The sequence below is a fragment of the Pogona vitticeps genome, chromosome 3, assembly GCF_051106095.1.
Source record: "Pogona vitticeps strain Pit_001003342236 chromosome 3, PviZW2.1, whole genome shotgun sequence".
Taxonomy (NCBI): domain Eukaryota; kingdom Metazoa; phylum Chordata; class Lepidosauria; order Squamata; family Agamidae; genus Pogona; species Pogona vitticeps.
This window is the reverse complement of record NC_135785.1, coordinates 237,436,116-237,461,627: the sequence shown is the minus strand read 5'-3', so window position 1 is coordinate 237,461,627 and position 25,512 is coordinate 237,436,116. Positions and strand designations below refer to the sequence as shown.

General features: G+C 39.6%; 1 protein-coding gene across 5 annotated transcripts in view; it reads left to right on the top strand.

Annotated features, from left to right (window-relative positions):
• Positions 1-1,581: 1,581 nt before the first annotated feature.
• NBEA (neurobeachin) overlaps positions 1,582-25,512 on the top strand; it is a 470,696-nt gene continuing 446,765 nt past the window's right edge. For all 5 annotated transcript variants that reach the window (XM_072993781.2, XM_072993780.2, XM_072993779.2 and 2 more), the window contains exon 1: positions 1,582-2,102. In XM_072993781.2, the coding sequence (XP_072849882.2) occupies positions 1,701-2,102 (402 nt within the window). In that variant the 5' untranslated portion in view covers positions 1,582-1,700. The remainder of the gene's footprint in view (positions 2,103-25,512) is intronic.

Genomic DNA, 25,512 nt, shown 5'->3' with positions numbered 1-25,512 from the left:
AACTGAAATTTTGTGGTCTTGAAATAATGCCATGTAAAAACCATGGCATCCTACACTCTAATAAACCATGCTTGTGATACAATTTATCCCAAGAATTTCTCTGGTATCAGCTACTGTAGTTCTGGTTTAACACTGAATAACCAGAAGAATTACAAGGATTCATGATTTGCTTGGACACACAATATACCACTCTGTACTGGATCAGTATTTTTGTCAGATCCACGGATAAACATGTGAGCTATGAGTGAGTAGTAGGTGGGGAAGATGTTAAAATCCTTAACCACCGAGATGTGTGACTCCACTGCCACAACCGGATTGTAGTAGACTCCATAGACAAGATCAGTTCAAGGAACATGGGAGAATTCTAGGCAAAAAACTTAGGAGGATTTTGCCACAGTAGTGCCAACAAAGGAACGGACTTGTGTTTTGTGCAGTTCAGTCCATGGGTAGGGAGCTCGCGTGTGATGTAATAGTGGTTTTGCGGGGGCCATCGTGCACGAGAAGCGATGCTACAGATGCTTCTCGGTGCCAGAAAACGTTATAGTGACTGAATTGCAGACAAATCGGGAGGAATCCCGTAGTCGCCCGTCCTTCCCCCCCCCCGCCCCACAAACAACCCCTTCCCAGAACTGAAGCCCGCGCTTTTGGCAGGCAGCTGGCTCCTCTCCTGCGGTGCTTTGACTCTTTCTCTCTTTCCTTCAGGCAGACACCTGCTTCTCTGGCCGCGGTCCTTGCGCGGGGGCCGAAGCAAGGTGTGTGTGTGTGTTTGTGTGTGGGGGCAACGGGGTCTAGGAGAGCCGACCCTCTGCCTCCGGGTCTTCCCGTGCTGCTGTTGCTGTACCAACGGCGGAGATCGGGACTCAAGTCTCTCGGGCGGCAGCGGGAGGGGGTGTGGGAGGAAAACAACAGCAGCCGGCGCGTTGTATAATCCCCCTCATAATCGTAATAGCCGGGGCCAGTGGCCGCCTTCTTTTCTTCCTCCTCGGTCCAGACGGAAAGCCGGGCCGAGGAGGGACGGAACTCGGGTGGCCCCCATTTCAGCCTAGCTCTGCCTCTGCTCAGCCCGCTCGCAAATCCGTCCGTCCGTCGGTCGTTCTTGGCGCCTGTGAGGCGAACGGCGAAGGAAAGGCGAGGAAAAGGGGGGCGCCAAGGGAGCGAGCTCTCGGCCACTCCCCCCACCGGCTCCGCAGCGCAGGCGCCCTGGCGGCTACCGCAGGCAGGGGGCGGCAACATGGCGGAGTGAGCGGCGGCGGCGGCGGCGGCAGCGGCGGTTCTGGCTCCAGAACAACAGCGGGGGCTGCGGAGCGAGCGTGTCGTCGCCCTCCTTCGCTTTCTTCGCGCCTCCCTGCCCCTTTGCTTGCAGGTTGGAGGTTTCGGCCCTTTGTGGGCTTCGACCGCCTGGCGGTCGTTCTTCGCCCTCTCTGCGTTGGCGAGCGGCCGCTTCGGCTAACGGGGCAGCGGCGCCCATAATAATTCCTCATTATAGACTCAGGCGAGAGCGCGGCTCTCGGGACGGTCCTTCGGCGGCGGCGGCGGCGGTTCGGGTCCGCTCTCTGCGGCCCCCGCCGGGTGGCTGCTGCGGCGGCGGTTCTGCCGCGGCGGTGGATGCGCAGCTTCTGGGCCAGGGCGGAGTGCGACGGGCAGGTAGGGTTGGCAGCAGCAGGAGCAGGAGCCGCCGCCGCCACCGCCGCCAGGGCTAGATGGCGAACGAGAAGCCGGTGGCGGGGCCGGAGCCTCAGCAGCCGGCGGCACTCATCCCGGTCGGGGCCAGCAGCAGCGGCGGCGGCAGCAGCGCTCTCGGCGGCGGCGGCACCACCACCGGGGGAGTAACGGCGGTCGCGGTGGGAGCCACGGCAGTAGCACTGCCGCCACCGACCACGACGACGACGACGACGACGACGGGAACAGCAGGAGGAGGTGGTGCGGCGGCCGTGATGGGAGAGCTCAGGGCGTCGAGCTCCGGGTCGGTGGTGTTACCCGCGGGGATGATTAATCCGTCCGTGCCCATCCGCAACATCCGCATGAAATTTGCTGTCTTGATCGGACTCATTCAGGTCGGGGAGGTCAGCAACCGGGACATCGTGGAGACTGTGTTGAACCTGGTAAGCGGGGGGGCTCCTCCAGTCCCACCTGCAGCGACTGCAAATCTGGGGGGGGGGGTCTCTGGGGATGGATGGAGAGCCTTTCCCTGGAGAGAGCAGGGGGCACTCCCCCCCTTCTGCCTCTGAAAGTGCCTAACTAGTTGTGGTCTTCTATCCGCGCTGTCATCCTGTATCCCACTCATCCTCCTCTGTCTCCATCCATCCTTCTCATCCTCTCTCTCCCCCTCCTTATTCGTTTTCGTCCTAATGCCTGCTCTCTTCCCGAGCGGTTTCCTCTTCCCATCCTCTTTTTCAGCGCAGAAACCCAGGGGAGGGGCTTTCCTCCTGAGCTACTTTGTCATTTGCCTTGGGAGGGGTCCCTTTATCTTTCACTGGTGCTCAGGGAGTGCTTTGCAGGCATATCTGCCGCCCTGCCCTCCTTCACAAGCTTCTGCCTCCTCTCCTACTCATGACATCCATAAACCATGGTGCCTCAGTTTCCTACTGATCTTTCCAAGGCCTCAAGCAGGAAAATCCCTAACCTCCGGAAGTGATACCTTTTCTCTCTACTGTGAACTGGTGACTTCCATCACTGATCTTTCTTTTATAAAGCTAGGGCTTCACTCACCTCTGCCAGTTTTTTTCCTCCAAACTCTTCAGATTGAGATTCTAATTCCACCTTGTTCTCAGACATGTGCAATGCGCACACTACCTCCATCCAACCTACTAACTCTTTTGTTGAGTTTTTTATTTTGTCCTCCCCGCCTGTGTGTAGGGAACACTGTCATATATGGTTATACAATTAATTGGTCTTTTAAATGATCCTTTCTGTAAATTCACAACTTCGGGTGAATTGCTGGGGAGTCTTGTTCCTATAGTCTGCTGTCAGGCAGAGGATTTGATAGTACATCTATTTTTAATTGTGTAAGATTAAAGAACAGTCCCAGCTGGCATCTTTCCCTGTGCGGAAATGTGTGAATGATTTAACCCTATTACCTTGTGTCCAAGTGGGTTTGACACATTGAAGAGAGGTTTTGCCTCTTCCAATCTGTTGATAGGATAGACTTATGTTGTTTTACTGCTTTGGGTAGTCTGTGTCATCTTTATTAATTTGGAAGAGCTTTTTTGGCCATTTTTCATTTTTAAAGTGTATTAATTTCTGTTCCCAATAAAGCATCATTCTCAGTCATTTCATTGTGTGAGAGTTAGTGCAGAGCTCTATGGGAGTGTTTTAGCTGTACCAGTATCATGCTTTTAGAAATCTCTAAAAGCCAGATGAGAAAAAAATGGGGTCTAGAAATGATCACTTTCAATTATGTGTGATTTGGTGCCTCTTCTGAATGAGAGGTTTGCTGCAGCAAAGCTGATGGAACAGCTGAATGAATGGGAACATCCTATTATGGGTGCAAGTAAGCAGTGAAACTGCTACATGGCAGATTGTTTAAAGTGCTTTTGTGACAGAGCTTTAACAATGTTCTATTAATTTTATGGCTAAAACAGGAGCTGAAATAGAGCTAGACTACTTACTTTGAAATTCTATGTTGTGCTGTTTCGTAAATACTTAAATTTGACCTACTCAGGATGACAGATCTGCTGCACACTGTTAGAGACAGTTTGTTTAATATTTATCAAATTATGCATGGGCAAGAGTTAAAGCTTTTCTGGTTTCATTGAGGACGCTGAATCAAAAATAATGAACTATTATCAACTTGCCAACAGTCTCAGTTTTCCAAACTATTTTTAAGTCAGTGTTTGTTAGGTACTTGGGTATAGCCTGATAGTTGTATTAAATATTGCTCATTTATTTTAACATGACAATGGAGCATGGCAATAAATAAAATGTATTTCATTTAAACAGCTTCAGGTAGATTTTTTTCCTGCAGGCGAGATGAAGTTCCTTTTCTGGGAGCCCAACCATCCATTGTTTTGCATCTGATGAAGCTTATACCTCTGGCAACCTGTTGATGTATCAGGAAACGCTTCATCCATTCATAAGACTGTTTATAGTTTTGCTGAGACTCTCCTAATACTGCTTATAGTGTGTAGAATATTAAGTGAGATTGTACTTGGTTCTTTCACATTTTACTCTTGTTGACATATGCACGCTTTTGTATACTCAGCAATATCCATAGCATATACCCTGTAACAAGTGAAATAAATTTTTCACTGGGATTGCTTCCTTGGAATATAAAATGTCACAATAAAGAGAACCACAAGAACAGTGTGTATTTTTCTTTTTAGAACAATAAATACCTACAGTACTGAGAATATAGCTTTCAGTCTGATATAAGAATCATCACACATCCCAGCTTAAAAAGTAGAAGGCAAAATTATAATGGTTGTCTTCCAGCTTTCATGAAAGATCATTGCTGATTTTTAATTGTTTCAAGTCCCATGTAACTAGCACAGCATTTTAAAAACCTAGTGTTTGTGTAGGGAAGCAAACAGGATAGCTGGAAGGTAAGAATAGTAAGGTTTGGAATATAAAGTAGGTCAATTTCTGGCAGTTACTATGTGAATGACTGAATTGCTACATTGTATAGTGATTTTGGATTTTGTAGTTGCTCCCTGGATTATAAAATGATACCAGTGTTTCTTTGACAATAATGTTAGTAGTATATCAGTAATTCTGAAATGCCCTGACTGAAATGTTTTTACTGGAATTGGTATTAGACTAGTCTTCCAAGAGTGTATCATATGTTCACTACAATAAATGTTTGTATGAACAAAACAGCCACTGGAATATGTGGTGAAAATATAATTTAGTGGAGTTTGAGAGTTACGTTCAGGAGTTGTTTGACTGCAGTGATATTGAATCTGGAGGTTAGATGCCTGTAGAAGACACTCTTAAGAATGCAGAAGTGATTGGAATGCCAACAATAATAAATGTACATTCCTTGATGTACTTAAGGCTATTTCTCTGATATTTTAGATCTGCATTCTCTCACATTTGCCACTACATTTCTAAACTATATTTTATAATATATTTTTAAAATGCTCCTCTTGTATGGTGGAGGGTAGAAAATAATATATCAATTATAGATAGTTTTGACAGCTAAATGTTCAGTAAAAATCTGAGCATATTTTTTAAAAAAGTGTTAAACAACACGTTTTGGGCAGCATTTTAATTTCTTGTTTAGTTTCCATCTGAAGGTTTATGCATGGGGCTGTTAGTTCTCAGCAGTACACTTGTTAGTAGTTTCACTCTAATAAGAAAGGGCTTAAACTTTTCCCAGTCAGTCTTTTTGTGCTGCACATTGGAAGACTATTTGAATAACTATGCTGCTGATGGTGTCATGGATGTCAATAAAAGAGGAGTTTCTGCTTCCTGTTGCTGCTGTGTGCTGTCAAATTGCTTCTGATTCCTGGTGACCCTATAAGTTAATGACTTCTGAAAGATCATATCACTAACAGTTCCACTCAGGTCTTGCAGCTCAAGGTCACGACTTCCTGTATTAAGTCAATCCATCTCATGTTTTGTGTTCTTCATTTCCTGCTCCCTTCAAGTTTTCCTAGGTCTTGGCTTGTCATAATATGAGCAACATAAAGTTATCTAAAATTAGTCATTTTTTTTGCTTCTAGATAGAGTTCAGACTTGATTTGACCAACTATTATCTCATTGTCTTCCTGGTGGTTTTCTTTCCTATTGCTAGGACATATTTTTCAGGTTTAAAAAATAAAGCATAATTAAATAATCAAATTTTTTGCATCAGATGTAATAATTTGATCTTGTCCATTTAAGGAGTTATCTGTTCCCAAGTTTCTGCACAACTACTTACTAGTTGTAGAACTTAGTTCAGAGTTAGGTCAACTGAGGAGCATCTGAGATAAACTTTAATCATCTTATAACCAATAATGTTCTATGCCATGTATTTTTTTTAAATTACCTGTTCAGTCCCAATGTATAACAGCATCTTAGGTGCAGTTCTCAGTTCATCTCTCAGTCTGGATGCCCAGATTTCAGTGCTATTCGCGAGTTTGTGCAGTTAAAACTAGTGCGCCAACTGTGCCTGTTCCTGGTGAGATCTGATCTGGCCACAGTGACACATGCCTTAGTTACATCCTTGTTGGATTACTGTAACACGCTCTGGGTGGTGCTGCCTTTGGAAAGTGTTTGGAAACTTCAAATATGGCAGCCAGATTGTTAACTGGGCTGGTTACAGAGATCATATAACCTCCTTGTTACAGCTGCTCCACTGACTGCCAGTCTGTTTCCAGGCACAATTCAGAGTGCTGGTTTTGATCTATGAAACTCTAAATGGCTTGGGCCCAAGCTGTCTCAAGGAACATGTCTCTCTTTATGACCCTGCCTACATGTTAAGATAATCAAGGGTGGTATTTCTCCTGGTCCCACCAGCACTACAGGTGTCTTTGGTAGGGACAAAGCAGACTGCCACTGCTCTCAGACTCTGGAACTCCTTCCCATGGGAGGCCAAGGTAGTCCCATCTTTGCTGTCCTTCCACAAGCAAATTAAGACATTGCTCATCTGGCAGACTTTCCCTTAGTGATGGGTTGGCTGAGAGGGGTTTTTAAATGGTTTTGCCTTGTTGCTTTAAAATGTGTTTTTAGTATGGTATTGATTTTATTTGCTGTTTAAATATAATCTTTAATTTTCTTTAATATTTGTATACTTACTGTTTTCAGCTTTTAAATATGATCTTTTTTATGGTGTGAGCTGTCTTGTGCCCTGTTTAAGGAGAAAGTTTGGGAAAATACTTTAAATAAAATAATAAATAATTTCTGATTTTCTTGAAAGGTTGATGGCATGTGACACATAACTTAGGAAAAGGATGGACTTATACTAGCAGAAAATAATGTTTGGCTCCTAAGCCACCCTAAATATGTTACTTTTAGGTTGTCAGATACAGTGGGGTCTTGACTTGAGAACTTAATCCGTATTGGAAGGTGGTTCTCAAGTCAAAAAGTTCTCAGGTCAAATCTGCATTTCCCATAGGAATGCATTGAAAACCATTTGATCCGTATCTGCTCTTTTCCGTCCATAGAAGCTAATGGGAAGCTGCTATTCTGCCTTCGACCACTAGAGGGGGATATTTTGTTTCTTTTTTTCTTAGGTCAAGAAAGGTTCAGGGAAGGCAGGGAAAATACAGTCCAGGCAGTACAGTACCAGGCAGTCTGAAGACTGTCTCTCAATCCACTCTCTAAACGCTGGGAGGAGTGAGGAAGCAGACAGGCAGCCTTTTCACTGGCCAATAGTTAACTGAAAGTTCAAATTTTGCACTTTCCCTGCCTCCCACGTGGTTTTTTTTTCAGTTCTTAACTCAAATCTAAGTATGTAAGTCAAGTCAATATTTTCCTATGAGAGTGGTTCTTAAGTCAAAATGTTCTTAACTCAAGCCGTTCTTAAGTGAAGACCCCACTGTAGTATCCTTGGATTTTCAGCATAGGAGTTTTTGGAGTTTAGAATTGTTGTCAAATATCTTCAGACTAGTGATAGAAACCTTTGTGGGTATCCTATCACAGGACAGTGCAACACAAGCCATCCTGCACTGAATCAAGAAGTGGCTTGATAACCTAGTGATTCTTCAGTTATATTTCTTCTCCCCCCCTTCATATCAGGAACCCACAGTACAATTAATAAATATATTAATTTTCACATAACAAGCAACATCAAGAGCATTGGGGGCAGCTTAAATCAAGTCTTCCATAATACACTGGCATAGGTGTGCTATTGCTGCTGTTCTCCATCCTCAGAAAGGACTGTGTAGGTGCAAAGTTAGGTTCACTTTACTTCTGTCAGCTTCAATCTGTAGCTTATTAAGTGACTTCCACTTGACCCAGTTCTGTGGTTTTTCTAGGGTTCTATCCATTTTAAGAGGTGAGTGCAGTAGTTCTTTCCTTCCACATTAGCTCTTCTCCTAAAAATCACAATGCACCAATTATCTTTTGCTTAATGAAAGGGCAATTTGCAAGGACATTGCTTGAAGTAGTCCCTCTTTGGTGGTGGAAGATTTATTTGTTAACCAATGTGCAGTTGTGAGTGGTATAATTATCAGATGACTTGTCTTTACTACCATTCTTTGCTCTTTTTTTGGTGTGGTGGTGAGTCTGATCTGTGCTGTTTTCCATGATCTGTGCTGTCCAAGACATGGAGAAAGTAATCTTTTTATGTTTTCAGATACTTCACACCTCTGTTTTATTCAAGTCTTTATTCTTGGGTTTAATGTCTACATTTCTTTCAACTGGACATTTTCTCATTTATTCACATTCATCCAAAAGGAACTCTATTCTAAGACGTAGTATGCTAGTTCATCATTTAATGAGAAGTTGTAAGTTTCTTTCACTGTGAATGTGATCCTCCCTTTTTTTACTGACAAAGCTCCATCTGCCTCTTCATATGTCATACTCCTCCTTTCCTAGTTGCAGTATCAACCTTGCAGGATCAGCCTGTACTTCAAAATGTTTTACCAATTTAAAGTGTAATTAATTGTCTTTAAGGAATATAAGCTTTAGCAGGGAAGTACCTAAGGACTTAAGATTTTATATGTTTACTAAGTTCATTTTCACAAATAGCTGCTTAATATGGTAGATTTGACTGATACCTGAACCATATAACATGTATAAGAAGTGACAAAGCCTACAGGATGTACTAGAGATGTGTGCACAAAATATGAATTCCCTTTGACAGTCCCTTCCAAGTTAGCATTAGATGCTCTGTTTTTTTTCTTTTAAAAGTACCTTCTAAAAGTGAACCAAATTTTTTAGTCTTAAAACTGTCTTATTAGGAAAGTGATATATTAAAATGTGTTTAAAGGTCAACAAAACAAGTTTGATGTGTTATGGAAAATGTGTTTTTGCATATGAGAAAACTTGTTTGTGATCTAATAGAAACAAAAGTTGCCCTTCCATGTCACCGTGTATGATGCTATGGCATGCTTATAGCAGTATAAAGCGTTCTGCAATAGTTTGTTGGGTATTATCAATGTAAGTTTGTAGATGGTATCTTGGGGAAAAATCCCATTAAATATTAATTAATGTTAATCTCACATTGATACAAATATTTTAATCTTTAAAGTGCAATTTTTTTTGTTCTTCCCCCTGTTCTGATGTGGACAATATGGTGAAACAGACTAATGTGGTTGCCTCTTTGGAGACATTAAAGCAGCGTATCCTGTCAAATGTAGGTTCCTGCTTTAAGGAAATCAAAGAATAGTAAAGGCAATAATACTAAGAAAGAGTGTGATTGAAATTTCACATGTTATGTCTTGCATGGATATTCTAGGAGGTGTGGCTTGAAATATTATTTCTGTCATAAAGAGGATGGGAACAGAACTAACGTCGTAGTGGTAGGGATTATAATAAGATAACAGAGGAAATTAAACACAGCAACCTATACTGTTGTTAGGCAGCCAATTCAAACAAGTCTGGGTGGGCTACCATCAACATAAGCATGCAGACGTTTAGTTTTTAGAAGAGCGATACTTAATCCAAGATAGGTGGAATACATGTGAAGAGAAACAACTTGAAAGAGGGTATCCCTTTACTGCACTATATCCCAGCACTCACTTTCTCAGATAGCACTCTTGCTTAACAGTGTGGATAAGCAGCAATCAAGAAAGAGACTTGAGACTGTTGGCAGGAGAAGTAGCTTTTACTGTATAAGAGTTCCTTCACACCTTGTTTGGTGAAGAAATATGGAGGCTGAACAGCTAAGAACAGATCAGGGTTTACCTTCAAAGGACATCTGCATCATAGCTATTTTTCAAGCCACCTAAATTGGGTGTTCAGATGGAGTCCAATGTGGAATGCCAAATATCCAAAATAGAGTGTGTAGTATAATTTGTAATATATTATAATAGTAAACTTATAGTATATTAGCTGACTGGATAGCTTAGTAGTTTAGGTACGTGGCTGCTGAGAGAGTGGTTGGGAGTTCAATTCCCCATTGTGCCTCTTAGGGGAATAGCCAGCCTGAATGCCATTGGGCAAGCTGCACAGTCCCAGGATGTTCCCAGAATCAGGGAATGGTAAACCACTTCTGTGCATTTTCTACCTAGAAAACCTTGGAAACGGTTGTCATGAGTCCAAATTGACTTGATGGCATGCAGTTATAATTATAATAAGATATTATATTGTTTTTAAAGAGTATATTTCAGTAGTATGAAATGTACTGATTTCCTGAAGTGGAATCTAGTTTTTACTTTTCATTTATTGGCATACCCTTAAGTCCATTGTGGTAATTTAATTAAGTTTGCAGTGTTTTTCTAGGCGCTTCTGAAAGTACCATGAACACACATTTCAGTATTTTCATTTGACATAATGTAATATGTGTACATTTTTATAGCTTATAAATGAGAAAAACTTGCTTGATTGGAAAAATGCAAACAACTTGCTCATAAAATTCATTTCTGTTCTATACAAGCCAGTTTCCAAAATTCGATCACATTGTCCTAACATTCCATTGCATTTTGATGTAACCAAGAGAAAGAACTAGAAGTAAGTGTGGTTCCTGTTTGGCCAGATTAACGTAGACTAAATTTTTTATTGGTCAAATAAATGTTATCACCCACTCTTATAATTGTGCAATCTTGGGGAACACACAGCCTTTTCTTTGTTCTTCCTAGCCTCTTTATATATTTCACAAAAATAACTTGGATTAAAAATTGCTAATATGGAAGAAAGAACAACTGTCAGATTTATCCAGCAAATAAAAGAGTTTTAAGTGCTCAGCTCTTAAAAGTCTGACTTTGAGTTGGTATTTGTATACCCATATTTGCTGCACTGAATTAAACTTGGGACCTCTTTTTTACAGACATTCCTGATCTTTAACAGCTGCTTGGCAGACAGGGACATGACTCTCTTCATACTGTATAGAGTTGTACCTATGACTTTGGCTAGAGCAATTGGGAATTTTTGTATGGGGTTTTTTTTGGAATTTTGTTTTAAGAAATTAAACATGGAAGAAGGCAAAACTGACAACATATTAGTCCACTTTTATGGATGACCCCATTTCTTCTTCTTAGGCAAAGCTCAACAGATGCCTTTTCTTCTTTGTTTGTGTCAGAAGCTTCACAGTTTCAATTAATACATACAGTATATGAGATGATGTTTGCCTTGTAATGGAGAACCATGGGACAACTAGCATGAAATCTTCCATGGTACATATTGGGGAACAGAAAGGATAGGCTTTCCTGAGGTTCTATTCCTTTTAAAAGATGCCCTTTCTTTTCATATTATAGTCCTGGCATTCTCTGCTGTTTCTTCAATATTCACAGGTGCTGTGAAAGAAAATTTCTTGATTTTAATTAGGTGGAGGTTATATAGTAGCCACAGAGCGAAAGTGCATTTGATGCTTTGCGTCTTTCACTACTAGCTTCTACCTCTATCAGGTTGGATTTAATTTAAATCACGTTGAATTAAATCATGGTTTAAATCACAATTTAAATCATGATTTCGATTTTTTAAAAATCTAATTCTTTTCACAATTTATATAAAAATGATTTAAAAATTTTAAATCATGATTTAAATCACAATTTAAATCATTCCATTTTTGAAAAAATCATTGATTTTATCCACCTGACCTCTGTCCATATGCTACTGGCGATGACATATAGTTATATAGTCATTCATTCAATTATTTGTATAATGAGTTACCTTATTTTAGTGCTTCTGGGATGGAAGGATGAGTTGAGAGGATGCTGTCGTTGCCCACAAGATGCTTAAATGTTTTCGCATTGATCATATTCTTCTGGGAGGCTTCTTCTGTGTTCTGCAGAACAATACTGTTTGTCCCGTTGGCTGTTGGCCTAAGGGTTCCTTGGTGTTCCAATATGTCTGTTAGGGGGTAACATCTATATGAAATCTTTAGGATATGTATTCGAGGGTTTAGTATTAGGCATCCTTAATAACTGTTGGTGCAATTCCCCCCACCCTAATTATCTTTCAGAGTAATGAATAAGATTTCATCTAACCAATAGAGATTCAACCCAGACACAGCAGAGGTGGTGTTTTGTAGACAGGAAAAAACCCAAACAATTCTAGGATTAACTTGGGATGTAACCTATTCTGAATGGAGTTGTGTTTCCCCTGGAGGGTTTGGCTTACAGTTTAACAATTTTCCTGGATCCAGCTCTTTTCGTGAATGTTTGAAGAGCGGCTGTGGTCAGTGGTACTTTTGTACTGCGTTGATGGTTAGATGTGTCAGATGTGCCCCTTCTTGGAAAAGGCAGATATCACCATGATAACAAGGAATGTAACTGAAATGCTCATTGATTATTACAATGCATTCTACTTTGAATTGCCTTTGAACAGTGTTGGAAAATTACCATTGGTAAAAAATGCGAAAACCAGACTAATATCTTTGTGGCGTATATGTAGTCACCACTATCCCCTCCCAGACCAAGGAAGGCAGTGAGGGCCTCCTTGGTCATGAGTTCCAAAAAGTCTAGACTCTCAGAGCTGCTGGAGTTGGATTTTATTAAACGAGGGGAACAGGATACAAGGAAAAGCTGAGAGCCTGACACATGCCGTTCTGACATCTTGTGGGGGGAGGCTGAATTGACTTTACAAGCCCCTGCCAAATCCAGTCTTTATCTGAGTCACGTTTTATTCACTAGCCCTGTGCAGTCTACAGCCTGTGGCTGTGGTGTGTTTCTCAGTACTGACCCCAGCCAGCTAACACCCTTTAGGAAGGGCTTGCATTGCCAGGCACTCACAGGTTCTTGTGCCCCCCAAGTCTTTCCTACCTTTATAGCAGGTGCTTCTTTTGGTGTTTCCTCCAACAGTACTTTCCCTGGGATGTATTGGGGGTCACGTGCCTGGCTGATCTCTGCAGCCTCCAGGGTGCCAGTAAGGAGTTGGTGTTGATGGTGGACTGAAGATCAATATGCCTTCTTCACATTCTCATCCTTTAGTGATCTTGACCGGGACCTATACCCTAGCCTAGGAATTCTCTAAGGCCATCATGCTATCTTCCCTAAGGCACTCCTCTGAAACATCCCCCTATTCCACTGCTTCCTGTTCTGTAGTGGATGATAGTAAGTCCTACCCCTCTTACTTCCCTTCCTCCTCCTGTGGCCAGTCTCCTGCCCCTCACCCAGGTGTGGCTCATCTGGTCTTATCTCCTTCCTCCACCTGGAACTTCCAACTCCTTCTCTGTGCCCAGCTGATGCCTGGCTGCTGGGGTCCCCATTGAGTCTACCAAGGAGCACAGAGTGAGGACAGGTGGCCCTCTACGAATGACTGAGATGTCAATCTCACAGTATATTACCCCAGTTTTGCATAATCTGTACTCTCTTCTGGTTCATTTTGTTGTTACTTGTTATTACTTATGAAACTCTTCAGAGTAGACCATTTGGAGAATAAATTGCCATGCCTCCCCCCTTAGACTGCTCATTGTGTTCAACATTTGAGGCCTTGCTCCATCTTCTGTTGCTTTACAGGACAGAGTTGGTGGCAACACAAGAATTGGCTCTTTCTTTTGTTTGTAAACCTAGCCTATGGGACTCCCTTCTCATAATATTCTCTTATAGTGTTCAGATATATTAAGATCATTTCATCTTGCATCTGTGCTAAATGTTTTGCCCTGCTGTGTTTTTGGTCTTTTTTAAATGCTTTTATTGTTTTTGTAAATTATCTCAAATTTTGTGTATATGTTTTTAGTTTAAATTGCAGGATGCTCTGGATTCCTTTGTTGGGGTCAGAAGTTGGGGTGTAATTACTATAAAAATATTTTTTAAAAGTTTGTAGAATGTCATGAAGGGTATTGTTCAGAGAGAAAACTTCAAAGCTTTACTGGACATTATAAAATTGTATGTGAAACAGCTTTTAATATTGTCCCTAGCATTTTTAAAGAAATCTTCAGAATGTGTATATCAGTAGACATTCTAACAGATGGGCATGAATGTTCATCTAAAAGATAACATAGGTTGAAGGTATGACCCCTGACTAGACTAAAACAGGTGTTTACATAAAGAATTGTGCTATAGCTAATCCGGCTTCAAAAGTAAAGCGATGCAAAGCAAAATGTGCTGCTTATATACTGCCACGTAGTGTTAAAGCACTCTCTGGGTGGTTTACAATTTAATTATGGAGGCTACACATTGGGTTCCCCTCCCCCATGAGCTGGGTATTCAATTTACCGATCTCAGAAGGACGAAAGGCTGAGTCAAACTCGAGCCAGCTAGCTGAGCCAGTGATCAAACTCAGGTGGTGAACAGAGTCTTCACTGCATTATTGCAGTTTCACCACTGGACCGTGACACTCACATTTAGGATGGATCTGATTTAAATCAAATCGTTATTTAAATCAGTTTGATTTTTTAAAATGTTGATTTTTATTCACCCTTCTATACCTTCTCTAACACTGTGATGACAGTCAGAACTAAGTCCACTCAGTGCTTTTATGTGTTCATGCAGTGAGCTTCTGTTGCTGGACTCCGAGGAATAATCTTCGTCCTCATTCTTCTGATGTACAGTATGTCATTTCCCAACCTTTCCCCAATGTAGCCTGGATCATGACTTAAAGCCTTCCACTCTGAAATATCAGATAGCCACTTTATCTTCTGTGTTTAAGCAGAGGGATGGATCAACACTACTGATTCATTTTTATGTTAAATCGTTTCTGAAAGAGCTTCTACCCTCAGACTATCTGTAGGTCATAAGTTTCCAACTTGGGATTTACATTTAGTCTTGGTAGGCCTAATCAAACCTCAGTTTGAACCCCTGAGAAAGACTTGTTTGAAATGGCTGTCACAGAAAGTCCTGTTCCTAGTGGCTATTACCACAGCCTGGCGTGTTTCTAAGCTGTTCTGTTGATTCAGAAATATGTGTAATCCAGGATGATTTGATAATATTCAGACCTAAAGTAGATTTTATTTTTAGGGGAAAATAAAGTCTTCCAGTCTTAGGATATGAGCCTAAAAGAAAGCTGCTGAAGCTCTCTTTGGATGTTTGGTGAACAATCATCATATATCTCTCAGTGGGGGGCAACAGCATAGAGGAATAGCCACTATCCTTCACTAGAAGCTACTTGTGTAAGAGATATCTGGTACTGAAGCACTCTGAGAATTTTCACTGAAAGCTGATGAAGAAAATATCATAGTTTGGCAAACATCAGGACTTTAAACAAGTTGGCACAAATATTGGATTGGTTTACCAGTCATGCTTGTATATATTAGTAATTGTCAATATTGTCTAACATGTGCTGTATTTTGTTGGGAGGAAGATATTTATGCAGTGGTGTTAATAGGATAATGACAACTAATGTGGTGTAGTAACCATGAAGCAACAATGATAAACCACTCCTGGAATATCTGATTTGAAAACCCTTTTAGGGTTGTGATAAATTGGAAATGACTTTATGGCACATAATGACAACATAGGGAGGACAAGCGTGTAAATGTCTCTCTTGCTCTTTCTTTCCTTATCTAAACTTCTGTGCAAGTAAGATAAGATTCTGCCCCTACCTGTAGCCTTCTGATAAACACAGAGACAATTTCTAAAATCTGTCTCATTTGTGCCAAGATTTTGAAAACATTACAGGAGGGGACTCCCGCTGCTTGTTTCATTTCTATTTCTGTAGAAGTGAGAAAAATCTCCACCTCTTCCAAGCCCTCTGTACTTGTCAGAGGGCTTGAGGGACAGATTCTTCTTTCACTCACTCAGAACTATGAAAAAGGGAAGAATCAGCAGGAGTTCCCTCTACTAGTTCTTATCCAAATCTTTCTTCAAGGGAAGACCAACTCTACTTTAAGAAGGAGGAAGATACAGCATTCTTTGACCAACTTCAAAATATAGGTCTTGTTTCTGTGTAGTGCTAGGCCTAGGATGAGTTAGCAACTGCCTGTTAGATATTTTGAACTATCTCTCTAATGGTCCCTGACAATTCACTGTGCATTGTAATTCTTAACATCCAGAGAACATCAGTTCATCTATTCCCATAGTAAATTTCAGATTACTTGCATGCACTGTTTCCTTTCTTCCTACTACTTCTTTGGTATGACTTTGAGGGAGAGACTGGAATCATCTTCTGTTTTAAATCTGTTGTTTTATCTATACTAGAGCAAATTTTTATTATTCTAAGCTGAGGTGTATGTTGTGCTTCAGCTAACAGCTGAGGGCAAAGACAGGTAGGACCGTGCATTTACTATGGGAGCGCTTAGAACCTTTCTGTGCTAAGCTTTAAAGTCCAACAAAGGTATTTTATTTCTCTTGCCTGGGTCTGTTCCCCTCAGGGTCCACCCATTCCACAAAGTGAGCAGTGTTGAAGTCTAGTACTTTTTTGTCTTACCAGAAGCTCAAGCTGAACGTACTTACTGTTTGTGGTCCGGTGATTGTGGAACTCTTGGAGAATTTTGTGCTAGCCTAGTCCTTGAGCTCTGTTCAAGCAATATCAAGTTAGCTGTGCATTCATGTATCTCACGTACATCTTAAACCAAAATCCAACTGATGTTAGATTATGGTTGCCCATTTTGGATGTAACGCGAAATCATATTTTTAAAAGATGAGGATCAAAGTTATGTACAAAACCATTGCATGAGAGGAGGTGGAGATGCTGAGCTCTGAAATGAGATCCCAGCTTTATAAACTAAGTTTATTAAGCCAAGATGATTACATCTGGACTGACTTCTGTTGGTGATAGATACTGTTGGAGAGTACAAGCTTACCATAAAATTAAATCTTTATCAATATTTATTATTGGTACCGTTACATTATAGAAATGTTGGTTTCTTGAGGTTCTTCCCTGCAACAGAAGCTTCATTTCTTTTCTTTTTGAATAATAATGCTTGAGGCCTACAAAACATTTCTAGGTCCAGATAATGAAACTTTTCTTTTGCTTGCTTCAGTAATAGTGAATTCTGTTTTCAAAATTTGTTTTATTCTTTTTTAGAACTGTAGCAGCTTGCACTTGCTAGCTAACACTGACTGATTTTTCAGTTATTGTTTGAGTAATTGATAACCTTTTCATTTCACAGAAACACATGATAGAAATAACTAGGGACAGTGGTCCTTTTATGTTGCCTACTACATTTAATTTGAGGTGTTACTATTTGAAATTTTTCATTAGATTATATATTGTGAGCTTCTTTGAATATTTTTCAGAATTAAAAAATTATACTGTAAGTATTTTGCATGATAAACCTTAATTATTGTACATATCTATCTATCTATCTGTCTATCTGTCTGTCTGTCCGTCCGTCCGTCCGTCCAATCTGTCCTACTTAATCCTACCCAGTCCCATTGTACACTGATTTACTCCTGAATAAGTCTGAAGCAAAGTTCACTTCATATTCTTACAGTAGTAATGAGGATTTGGTATTACAATGAAAATGATTTTTTTTCTCAGAACAGTATTTTGTCTATGGAAAAAAGCTGTTTTAATCATTGTTCTTCAGTCCATATTTACAAATTAGTGCTCTGTTTAACATCTGCCATAGATCACCCACCATGGTCCTCCTGGTTATTTTGAGATACTCCTAGTTCCATCATTTATGTTTAGAGTCCTAGAGTATAGCACTATCCAGTGGTGCTCTTCAGGAGCTCCACCTGATGAGAAGACTGTACCACTTTAGTTTTGAGCCATATTTCTTTTCATCCATTTCCTGTTTAACCTCAGGCTTATACTCACCCGCTGTCAGGTCACTTGATTCCATTTTAGAATAATTGTAAAAGATTTGTTTGCTTTTGATAGCTGCCAGAAAAGCAGCCAGAAAGGTGAGAATGTTGTAAGGTTTTGAGCTTAGCCAAATTTTAACTTGAATTAACTGAGTGTTAACAGAAATATCTTATAGAATTGTGAATTGCTAGATACCCAAAGCTTTTGTTGGATCTGAAGAGTGTGATGTGATGGTGGAAAAATGTAAAAGCAAAAACAGAAGAAAGAAGAAAGAAAGAAATGAACAGCCGCTACATAATGCACAATGTTGTGTGCAGTGATACAGAGTGACTAATTTCAGCTGATTAGGTTTTTTGTTTCTAAGAACTTTTTTTAATGATTGAAGTATTTTAGTAGATTTACAGTGCTATGTAAGGGTCTCAGCTAATTCTATTATGCTTGGACTGTTCAAAGTTGGTTTCTTATGCTGTTGCCGAATATTACAATTTTGTAAAAGAAATCTAGACACTATGTATTTAAATCCTCAGCTTGCTTAGGTATAGTAGTCTTTCAGAAAAATAGTGCTTAACCTTCACGTGCAGAAGGGGCTAACTTAATAAACTATAATCAGAAATGGGAAAATAACTTTCCAGTCTAAGTTGAAGAAGCAAGACTTGGATGATCAGTTAAATGAATTAACACATTATAATTAAAATCATAATACTTCCGAAGAGTTTTGTAGTATCATGGGTCCGTTAAACTAACATCATTTCTAAATGACCAAACTGCAAAGCTAATTACTTCCATTATAAGATTTAAAAAATATACTTTCTATTTTGTACAGATACTTTGTATGAAAGTGTAAGTATGACTAACAAAGTAGTAGAAAGGGAATAAAATAGAAATAATATAATCTTAGTAGAATTTATATTAATTTATATTAACTGGATAATCCTCTGAACTTCTAATCTGCCTAGCATTTGTTGTTGCAACTATTTACCCTTAACGACATTCTCATAATATGTGGAAAGGCCCTTTTAAAGGAGGCATTCTCTTCCTCCCCCTTTTTAAAACATTTGTGCTAATTAAATCTCAGGATACTTTTCAGCATCACTAATGGTTGCATGGGTATCCTTGATGAATTCCCATTTGTGTAATTATTTTGTCTATACAACTAACTCCCCCTCTAGTTTTCAGCTGAGGTAGGCTTTATTTTCTTTAAAGAAGTATGCCTGTGTTGCATATTGTTGAAGTTGTTGTTGGATTCCTGATGTAGTTGTGAAATGTATTTAGTCTACTTAATATTTTAAAATGACGAGGGACTGTCGCTGTTATCAATCCAAGGGATGAAAACGTACAGAGACAATGTATTATTTTTTACATGTGACTAATGAGCATGACCATGTGATTTTTACAAATAAATAGCATACATATCTAAAATCCTAAGTTATCTTTTAAAAACTTGAAATATAACAAGTGCTTCTTGTTATTTTGAAGATTTTTGCTAGATTCTTCAAATCTAGAAACACATAGTTGGTTCTGAGTAACTAGGATATACTGCATGGTTAAATTTTTTTGAAAGCACAGAGAAATTTTGAGATTCAAACAAACTGACCAAAGCAGCATATGTTCTTCAACTTCAGTTTGTTAGGCATGGTACATTTTGACCCTGTGCATTAATATATACTGCTAAAACAGTTACTTTGTAAGTCTGTTATGTACATAGTAAATAAAAAATTAATTCAGGCATACTACACATTTAAATGCGTGATGGGCTAAATGGGTTTTGAGGACACGGACTTGCTTTTGAGTACCCCCATGCATTTGGCACAATCACAGACCTTCATGGACTGGAGATTTGAGTCTGAAGAAAGTTCTGTACAGTACTTCTGTTGAGTTCAGTAACTTTACAGAGCTCTTCGGTGATTGGGAACTTTCTTATCAGAGGGCCTGGTCATGGGACTTCTGGAGCTCTATGAGCACATTCAGCCAAATGTGCTGTTTTCAACCTTTGCAGGGTCTAAAATGCTGACAGGCATGTGAAAATGTACAGGGGCAGAACTTTAATGCATGAAAATAGCCTCACCATTTATTTAACACTAACTTATTCAGGTGAATAACCAAACACGGCTAAAAACTGTTCAGTTAGCATTATTTGATATAGTTAAGTATCTCTTGCATATTATATCTTTAGTGGCTTGAGTGGCAAAGTTAAAGTGGAACTTCAGATGTTTTATTAGGACTTGCTTAAAAACAAAAAGATTCTAAAGCAAACAATAATATTTTCTGTCATTTAAACTTTTTAATGCCTTTTATCTGATTAATTTTGCTGCATTATGGCAGAGTTTCATGATACATAAAATAAAAGTTTATTAAAATAGAAAAAAAAATTTAAATGGAAACCAGATTTTTTTATTTAAAAAAATATTCTCTGCTCCCTTTTAAAAATAACCTGATCTTAATATGAAGCACAAATTTAATAAATGTAATCAATGTGAAATGTGAGAGTCTGCACTTGACCATGGTTGGATTTTATGTTGTCTGGCAAGTGTAGAATGGGCTGAGAGTCTATTGTAGTCGGGTCTAATAGTTGGATATAAACCAGCTGTACTACTTCTGAGATAAAGTATTATAGATGATCAGTGTCACTTACTCTGTATGGTTTTCTACTACTTCCAGGGACTGATGACTAGCATGCCAGGATCTAAATAAAATACAATAATAAATATGTTCAGCCAATTTTTGGCAAACCTCCCGGAGTTTCTTAGGGTATAAAATACTCAGTAGAGAAAGGCATGAATCGTGGGCTTCCATGCCCTTTGTTTGAGTGGGCAGCGGCCAGAGGAGGCAAGAGGAGAGAAATGCATGCTGCCACCGGTGAGTGGCTGGCTTGTAAGAGTTGGGGGAGGGATGCATGCTGCCGCCTGTGAATGGCAAATGCATGAACGAAGTAGGAGAGGGAAACATGTGGCACCCACAGGACTCCTGTGTGGGCTCTGGGCTGAACTGCCCATCTGTTTGTGCCCATCTCTACTCAGGTGTGGTTTACTAGATCTTCTTTTTGCTGTTATGTGTGGTTTTCCAGATGCTCTTTTTGCTGTTATGTGGCTTACTGAAGGCTTAACAGGTGGCACGGAATATCATCTTATGTCCATCTCATTAGCATGGTCTCTGTTCATCAGTTCTCTGAAAAGCTGCTCCTGTTTAATCCAGCAGAGGGCAATATGTAGCCAGTGAGCCCCAAATGCACTCTCTCAACACCCACCCCCCAGATCATCAAAAAAAAATTTTTTTAAAGGTTTTGGATGATTAAAATGTCCCCTTATGCCCTCAAAGGGGGCATAGGACAATTTGCCATCTTTTGAGGGACTACTCTCATCACTAGGGCCCTAATAAGAAATATTAATCCTACAACCCATGGAAACATCAGGTAGAAAAAGTTTTTGAAAATGACCAAGTTAAGATCTTCTGGGACTTTTGGATTCAAATGGACAGACACCTTGTGCACAATACACTAGATATAACAGTAGTAGAATGTAGAAGTGTCTGGATAATTGAGATTGCAATTCTAGGGGATTCCAGATTTGAAGATAAAGAACTGAAAAATGTAACAAAATGCTGAGACGTGGCAATAACTCGCTTGTGGATGAAACATATTTCAGTGGTCCCCATTGGGAACAACGCTGTGAAATTTTATAAAATATTATAATCAGCTGCAGATCTCTGATTTAATACCATCACAGCTGCAAAAAAAAGCAATATCCTGACAGATAGGGCACAGTCACTAAGAATGGGATTTCACCATTCTTCTACCCTGGTACTAAGTACAGGAGCTCCCCAGAGCTGTCCCTTCCTCTCTTCCCTGTACACATATGATTGCACCCCACTGTGTAACACCAACGCAATTATTAAATTTGCAGACAATACAGCAGTGGTGGGGCTCATAAATAAGAACAATGAATCTGCTTATAGAAAGAAAGTACAAGGGTTGATACTTTTGTGTAAAGAAATTAATCTTACACTTAACATCCAAAAAACTAAAGAACTCATAATTGATTTTAGGAGGAAGAGAAATGTACATTTACCACTGTACATAAATGGCGAGGAAGTGGAGAGAGTTGGTAGTTTTAAATTTCTGGGCACTTACATCTCAGAGGACCTCTCATGGACTATAAATGCCAACATGCTAGTGAGAACCATTAAAACAGCCCAGAATATCATGGGGCTCCAGCTATCAACCCTGGATGACATCTTCAAATCCCGCTGTCTGAGGAAGTCACACAACATCCTGAGAGACTCTTCCCATCCTGCTTACAACTTTTTTGAACTGTTGCCATTTGGCAGAAGATACAGAACAATTAAGACTCGGACCACACATTTTCTGAATAGTTTTTATCCCAGAGCTATAATTGCACTTAATAATGAGCTTAAAGAGCACCAGTAGTGAATAGTTGGACAGTGTTACTTAGCCTGCAGTGTAGATGTTTGTATTCTTAGTGGGGGATTTTAGTGGGTGGGGATTTTTTTATGTGTGTGCATGTGGGTCTGGCCTCTGGGTGTCTGTGTGAATTTCGTTGTATGGGTATACTGTGTATATATACTTACAATGACAATAAATTTATTTGATTTGATTGATTTGAATTGAATATTAAAACAGTGTATATAGGCTGTCTCTTCTCCCAGGCGGCACAGGGAGTCATCAAACTCTCAACCTCTGGCTCTGCAGCCAGATACCTGAACCACAAATTACATATGTATATTTTAAAACTTTGGCCACTAGAGGATAGTTATAATTACTGATAGCTGTATATGTAGTTTGCCAATTAATTGTTACAATTTAAAATTCAGCCATCAGCTATCATTTTTAGAATCTGTTTTATTTATACCCCTTTCTTCCATTATACAGCTTCAGAACTGTACTGGGCTCCTGTTAATTCCTTGATTGTGAATTCAGCAAAGGAATAATTGAAGTTGCTAGATTCTCAATGCCTGAGCAGGGGAAATGAATACATATTAGTTAATTTTTTGGTGAATAATTATTACCTCAAGAAAAAAAGTCTCATGAATAATGAAGGATGTGAAATATCAGGGCAGGGCTATTGGTGGATATATCAAGAAACTTTATTGCCTTAATATTTTTAAGTGAGGTGATTCAGAATGGAAGCTGAAACTCTTGAAATGTAAGAGGTGGATGACTGAGAAAAGAGATATAGTAGTATTCCTCACTTTGTGCCAGAACAGGGTAATACTTCCATACTGTAAGAAGAGATTCTGGGTAGTCCTTTGTTCCAGAAGAGGCAGTTGGAAGTATTAGCACACACTTTGTTGTAAATCACTAGACCAAATCCAAGCTTCTGTTCATGTGCAAGATTGGTGATTCTTAAAAAAGAATATAATGAAAAGTATACTAAAGAGTAGTCCACAAATGCAAAATGCATTGATATATAAGGTGGGCTGGTGGTGAACATAGCAGTTGTAGCAATGCTGATGCATTCCTATGAATATTAATCATTCTTGAGGTCAGGGAAGTTGTGTTTGTGGGTACCACAGAGATTCATAAAGTTGCTTAGCAGGTCTATTGTCTGCCTTTTCCCAATCTCCACTCTACCCATATTCAGAGTTTTATCTTAGAGAAGAGATAACAGGTGGTGAGTTCACTTTGATGCAGGGAAGGTCTCACAAGTGTCTGTTGTTGAAGAGACCACTTGCTCAGTGCCTGTGTGGAGGTTATTCTGACATTCTGCACAGATGAATAAATAAGGAAGAAAATGCAATATGTTTAACCACTTGTCTGAAATGAAGAGATGATGCAATATGTGAAATTCATTCATTGTGAACATTTTATTTTCAACTTTCGAAACACACTGTAAAGATCACATTTCTTATCAAAATATGTTATGTGGATTCAGTGTTGAGTCCACAAGTGGCAGAGCAAGTTAGCATAAATTAAGAATATAGCAAATATGTTCACCGGCTGTTTTATTAGACTTCTGAAGAAGTCCCATGTAAAAGAGACATTCCCCATTGTGGTCTTGAATTACGATTTGGTTCACATTGTAATAAACAATGTTGTTTGATGTATTCTCAAATGGTTTTTTTGGGCTGTCTGGCTGTGTTCTTGAGGTTTTTCTTCCTAACATTTCACCAGTCTGGCATCTTCAGAGGACAGGAATCAGAACTCTGTTGGTGCTCTGATGCAGTTTTGTGGGATAGTTGAGTATTTGTTTAAATTTTTTTTCTTTGTTAAAGTAAAAATAAAATCTCCTTCCTTTAATGGGAACAGCTAACCATGGCAGAGTCTCATCATAACAGCCAGTATGGTGTAATGTTTATAGATTGGGGCCAGAATCTGGGATACATAAACACAGATCCCTATTAGGCAATGAAATTCAGCAGGTGTACCAGTTACAGTTTCTCAACTGCCCTACCACAGAGGGTTGTTCTGAAGATAAATTAAGGAGAATGAGACCTATTTATGCCATTTGGCACTTGTTGGACAAATGGCGAGATACATATCTCTGTAACAAATAAATAAACAAATTTGTTCTTGACAAATTCACTTGACTTTGATAGAAAAGGGACTAGACAGAATTAAAGATTCAAGTAGTACTGACTAGCATGCTCCTTTATGGTGAAACAATTTCTTGAAAGTATGTTGCTTATTGTGGAATCCAAGTGCACTGACAAAAGTGATCACTTTCAGATGAAAATCTTTTTACGACTGTGGTGTTTGCCCTCGTGGCCCCTGCTTGGTTCTCCCTCACAAAGGCTCACATCGCATTTTCTTCTCATTGCCACCAGTGGATTACTTCAATCCACAATATAAGTGACGTTTGTAAGAATACTTGACGTGTGAACAGAAACAGAACTTATTTATTGAAGTGAGTGAGTGAGTGAGTTAGTTAGGCATCCTTCAGTTTCGAAAGACTATGGTAATGTGCTCTGTATGGAGGACTTGGAACAGCGTCTAGTGTGCCTGAGAAGGCCAATTCGAGAGTGACCATCCCTTCCACTCAGAGATCATTGAGCCAAGGTACACAAATTCATGAACAACCTGAAGTGAAGCAGATTGAATAACAACTGAAGTTTCTCAGGTAAACATTATACATAAGCAAATCATCAACAGTTCTCTCAGTACATATTTCTTTTCTCTTGCTATATCCTTACCACCTTCTCTACCTATTTTCCTAACCAGCTCTGTCTCTCTCACTATCTGTTCCCTCTCTCTCTGACTAACCAGTCCTACCTGACTTCTCCTTCTCTCTCCAAGCCTTATGTAGCTGCTGAATCCGCCTCTCCAGTCCTCTCATAGGTTCATGCAAATCAACTCATGAATATGTATGGCATGCGTGACGAGAGAGATCGCCACAACCACATTCACCTGACTTTACATCATTATTAAAAGTAATAAGAAAACTCATTTCTTTAGTAACTGAGTGAGGATATTATAACGTATAGTAACATCATGATAGGAAAACATGAGTTTCTTAATTTATAATTGAAAGTTCCACTTTCTATAGCATTATTATTCTGATAAAATTAAACACATGAGAAAGAAGTACCACATTAGTCTCATCTCTTCATGTGCAGCTGCACACATGGAAGGTAACTTTGTGAAGAGCAGAGTGTCTTTGTATCTATTACTGTACTTCATATCTGTTTGTATCTATTACTTCATAAAATGTGCTGTATTTCGTTGATTCCCCAGATTTCATTCCTTTTATATCCAAAAGTAACAGGATTTCCCCCCTTCCCATGGCTTCAAGATTTGTGGAAAATCTACATCTATAAACCTGGAAATTCTGAGTCCCAAAACTTAAGAGTCTGTATGAATAGTGGACAGTTCACACAAAAATGACTTCTTACACTATTGTGAAG